The 4,566-nt window shown below is 45.6% G+C and overlaps 1 protein-coding gene across 1 annotated transcript; it reads left to right on the plus strand.

The window, feature by feature from the left end:
- Positions 1-414: 414 nt before the first annotated feature.
- On the plus strand, positions 415-3,452 carry zfp64 (zinc finger protein 64 homolog (mouse)). The gene is made up of 6 exons (XM_070911038.1): positions 415-442; positions 598-756; positions 868-1,014; positions 1,203-1,265; positions 1,354-1,605; positions 1,695-3,452. The coding sequence occupies exons 1-6, from the start codon at positions 421-423 to the stop codon at positions 3,110-3,112; spliced, it is 2,061 nt and encodes a 686-aa protein (XP_070767139.1). The 5' UTR covers positions 415-420; the 3' UTR covers positions 3,113-3,452.
- The last annotated feature ends 1,114 nt before the right edge of the window (positions 3,453-4,566 follow it).

Genomic DNA, 4,566 nt, shown 5'->3' on the forward strand with positions numbered 1-4,566 from the left:
TATATATGGCAATTAAAAAGAAAACCAAACAGCAAAAATGTAAATTCTCACAGTAATCACTGTAAAGAAAATAACAGTGCAACAAAAAAAACTACACCGCTGTCAGAGGCGGTAATTTAGATTTTTCCCATAGTCGTAAAAGCAACATGTGACGTCGCCTGATCAGAACGCACGCTTATCCCCGCTGCCGCAAACCCCGCGTAGCATGTCGTAAAACCGATCTGTATCAGTGTTGTCAAGAGAAGTAAACTGTTATTGCCATTGATACTCAGACCGCGGTAGATTTCATGTTGTAAAATATGTAATAGTTGTGCTGACGGCGTCTTCACTCGAGCCGGCACAGTTTAACAACATGGTGGACGTCGTGTTGTGTTTGACGAGCCAGAAGATGAGTTGATCTCCAGCAAAACAAGCTCGAAAATGGCAACATACAACGCCGAAGGTAAAGGAAAACTGCTGGATAACGAGATCCCTCTCTAGACCGTTATCTGCAACATCTCAGTCATGATTGCGTCGTAATATTTTACATATCAGTCAACTTCCTATTGAATTCATGGGTTCCTGTTTTGTGTTTTCTGCCTCCTGACGTCGCTGCAGGACATTCTGTTGTGGTGGAGGTGAGCCCGGATATCCACATCTGTGGCTTCTGCAAGCAGCAGTATAATAACTTTGAGGTCTTTCTCGCCCATAAGCAAAATGGATGCTCCCTACCCTCCTCTGACACATCAGCCGCCACTGCAACAGCCACTCTCGCAGGTAAAACACCACACTCGTGCTTTTGTTGTCAACACTTTGCATGCAAACTTGATTTGCAGTCTGCTTGCCTCGTGCCACTCAAAACCTCAAATACGTTGTCGCCCTGCTCAGACTCAAGCACGGAGTTTGTTTTCGAGGAAACCTACCAGACCTGTGTTATGAGAGGTGTCAAAAAGATCCTGACCAAAGCACAGAAAACACCTTCCAAAAAATTAAAACCTGCCCTGACTTCAAAGAGACACAGCTGCTGTTTCTCAGGTTGGTGCCTCTCACCGTTTATGACCCCAACACATTCCTTCTTTTGGGCTGCCGAGCGGGGAGAGCGGTACTTCCTGCCTGTCCCATGTTATTAGCTTTTTATTTATTTAGGACACTTTGAGATGAACTTTCCACGAGTACACAGACTACACACACCTTGTAAAAGCACAGTTTCTCTTGATCTGCAGGATGCACTTTTAAGACACAGTATGGCCAAAAAGACATGGAGCGGCATCTGAAAACCCACACCGGTATGTCAATAGTACCCTTCCACAGATATTATATGATTATTATATTCAACACATATTGACACAAGTTGTTTTTCCACCCGCCATCCAGGGGAGAAGCCATTTGAATGTGAGCTGTGCCACAAGCGCTTCAGTCGACGAGACAAGCTCAACATGCACAGCCGCTCACACACCGGCGAGAAGCCACACAAGTGTAAACACTGTCCCTATGCAGCAGCAGACAGCAGCAGTTTGAAGAAGCACCTTCGTATCCACTACGATGAACGGCCTTTTAAATGCCAGATCTGTCCTTACGCCAGCCGCAACTCCAGCCAGCTCACCGTGCACCTGCGCTCGCACACTGGTAGGTGATCAAACATCCAGAAGTGTCTGCAATTGAGGGATGATGTTGTTTTTAAAGGCTGCATTGAAACTGTGTTTTTGTCTTGTCAGGGGATGCACCTTTCCAGTGCCAACAGTGTGATGCAAAGTTCAAAATCAACTCAGACCTGAAGAGGCACATCCGGATTCACTCCGGCGAAAAGCCTTACAAGTGTGACTTTTGTGAATACCGCTGCGCCATGAAAGGCAACCTGAAATCTCACATTCAGATCAAACACGGCACTGAGAACTCCTTCCACTGCGTGCACTGTGATTTCCAGTGCGCCAACAAGACTGCACTGCGGCAACACTCGCGAGAACACCAACCCACTCAGCCCATCCAGTGCTCCAAGTGCACTTACTCCTGCTCCAGCAAGGGGGCGCTCAAAGTCCACGAGAGGATCCATTCAGAGGAGCGCCCCTTTAAATGTGACTTCTGCAACTTTGCCTCCAAGCAGCGCAGCAACCTCGTCATCCACAAAAAGAAGTGTCACTCGGATAAGCCTGAAAAGGGCAGAAGTGGAGGAAAAGGCGGAGGAGGTGACTCTCCAAAGCCCGTCGGCTCCAGGTATCGAGCCAAACTAGATGCAGCTCGAGCTTTCTGCTGTGACTCGTGCAGCGCTTCGTTTGTGAGGGAGGACTCCCTGCGGAGCCACAAGAAGCAGCATAGAGACACTCAGAATGTGTTGCAGTTCCAGCTCTCCACCGCAACCGATGTGGTAAACTTGGTTCCTGTCACGACGTCACAGAGCAGCACCCAGCTTGAAGTTCCCATCCCGCCTGACTCGATGGCTCCTTACAGCAGCGCGCAGCTCAAAATCATCGTGTCTCACCCTCTGGGCCAGGAGAACCCCTTAATTCCAGCTGGTGTGGACAGTCAGAATAAGACCAGCATGGTCCTGCTAAGTCCAGAAAGCCAGGACATGGTAGTCAACTCCATGATCCAGCAGGTGAACCTGCTAGCGCCTATGCAACCCCTCGTTTCGTCCCAGACTACAGAAGCCACCCTTGAACCCCAGACGGTCCTGTTGACACAGCTCACCCCAGACAACACCAACAACCCGCTCCACCAGGCCCTGCTGCAGACGGCCATAACCGCTCAGGACTCCAGCAGCGGCTCGCAGACATTCATCACAACCTGCTCTGAACTGGAGGGCCTCAACGCCCTGATCCAGGAGGGTGGCACAGAGGTCACAGTGGTGACAGAAGGGAACACCGCCATGGTGACCACTGTAACTCCTCCCGACATGGTGTGTGGTCCATCGGAGGACATGTCCAAGCCAGCGGGGACGATTACCGTCGAGGAGAGTGCCTTAGCCTGTGAGGAAAGTGCGTTACTGGTGCCAAACATCAGCCTGGGCAGCCAGAACGTGGTCATCCATGGCGTCCCCCTGATAGTGTCCACTCAGCCACAGCAGGGTGCAATAGAGCAGCTCTCTCCTCACACACTCTACTCTGATTCACACACACTGGAAGGCCTCCCGCAATGAGTGGAGGGCTCTCCGTGTTCTTCTCAAAATGTTAAGACTCTAACTGCGTCATAAGCTATTTCTTTGCCGTTAAGAACTCTTAGGCCTGAAGGTTACGTATGTGCAGGCCTTTAACAGTTAACAGCTTTTGTTTCTTGCAACTTCATCATTAACCACCGACGTAACAATAGTGGTGACTTTGGAGACATAATTGTTTCAGTTTTCCCATTTTAGAATAATTAATTGTTGTCGTAGCACAATAGTCCCATCCAGAATGTTGTCACGTTTAACATTGAATAACTTTTGACTGTGAAAGTTGATCATTTGGACATGATTTCATATGCTCTATTTTCAAGTGTCATTTTTGGAGGCATCACAATTTAAAATAAACCTTATTTTAAATAAATGAATTCAATAAATGATTCAATTAAAATAAGTTTTATTTTCGGGCAACATCATAGGAAAAAAAGACTGAATATAGAAGAAGAAAGTCTGGACACAACTTGAAATTGAATGAACGTGCCATGGATTTCTCCAGTTTGTCCACTAGGTGGCAGCAGAGTGATACGGTTAAAGGTAGTCACGTAGTATTGATTCTACATATTCTGTATGTAGAGCTGTTTTTTTGGAAATGAATATTTTCAAGTCCTCTTTCTGAGTCTAGTAAGTAAATTGTAGAAAACATTCGACTGCATTGCAAGGTCGTAGTTTCTAAAAGCCGAGTTTTTCAATTAAGTACCCGTTTTGCTCGTGGCTATCTGTTATTGTGGCCATTTTTACACTCAGACTTCAGCACTTAGTATTTGCAGAGAGTGAAGGCTGGACCTTAATAGGAGTCTGCTATGAACAGTTGACCATTGATTTCTTTCTCGTCCCTCAGCACTAATGGCTCCGCTGATGCAGACTCCACAAACTCACATGAAGTTGACTGATGAATGACTCTTTGCCAGCACTGAAGTTTCTCCTCAGTCGTCTTGTTTTTGTCTCTTTTTCAGAAGGCGAACCATCTCCTGCTGGAAAAGGAAATGGTACTCAAATAAATAGCAAAGGGATATATAGACCATGCCCCCCTTTTGTTGCTTTAAGATTTTTTAAAATTATTATATACAATAACTCCTCTTTTACCTTGTATATGTTTTAATTGATGATTCCTTTTGTCTGTTATATCCATTTAATGCCTTTCAATTAGACAGTTCCTTGATGTGAAGCTCGTCAGTGGTTGAATGTAACTGAGTACATTTACTCAAGTATCAGAATGAGAATCAACTTTATTGACAAAATATGTGTACACATACAAGGCATTTTACTCCGTAGCTACAATTTAGAGATACTTTTCATGAGTACTGACATTTTATGTTATTTAAACTTCTACTAAGCTGCAATTAAAAGGGCAATATTGTACTTTATACCCCGACAGCTATGGCTACTAGTTACATGGCAGATTAAAGGAATAGTTTGACATTTTGAGAAGTACA

This window comes from Enoplosus armatus, chromosome 8, assembly GCF_043641665.1.
Source record: "Enoplosus armatus isolate fEnoArm2 chromosome 8, fEnoArm2.hap1, whole genome shotgun sequence".
NCBI classification, from domain to species: Eukaryota; Metazoa; Chordata; class Actinopteri; order Centrarchiformes; family Enoplosidae; genus Enoplosus; species Enoplosus armatus.

Coding starts and splice junctions, on each gene's coding strand:
- zfp64 (XM_070911038.1), top strand. CDS start 421: ATGGCAACATACAACGCCGAAG. Junction 443..597: donor GGCAACATACAACGCCGAAG/GTAAAGGAAAAC, acceptor ACGTCGCTGCAG/GACATTCTGTTGTGGTGGAG. Junction 1,606..1,694: donor GCACCTGCGCTCGCACACTG/GTAGGTGATCAA, acceptor TTGTCTTGTCAG/GGGATGCACCTTTCCAGTGC.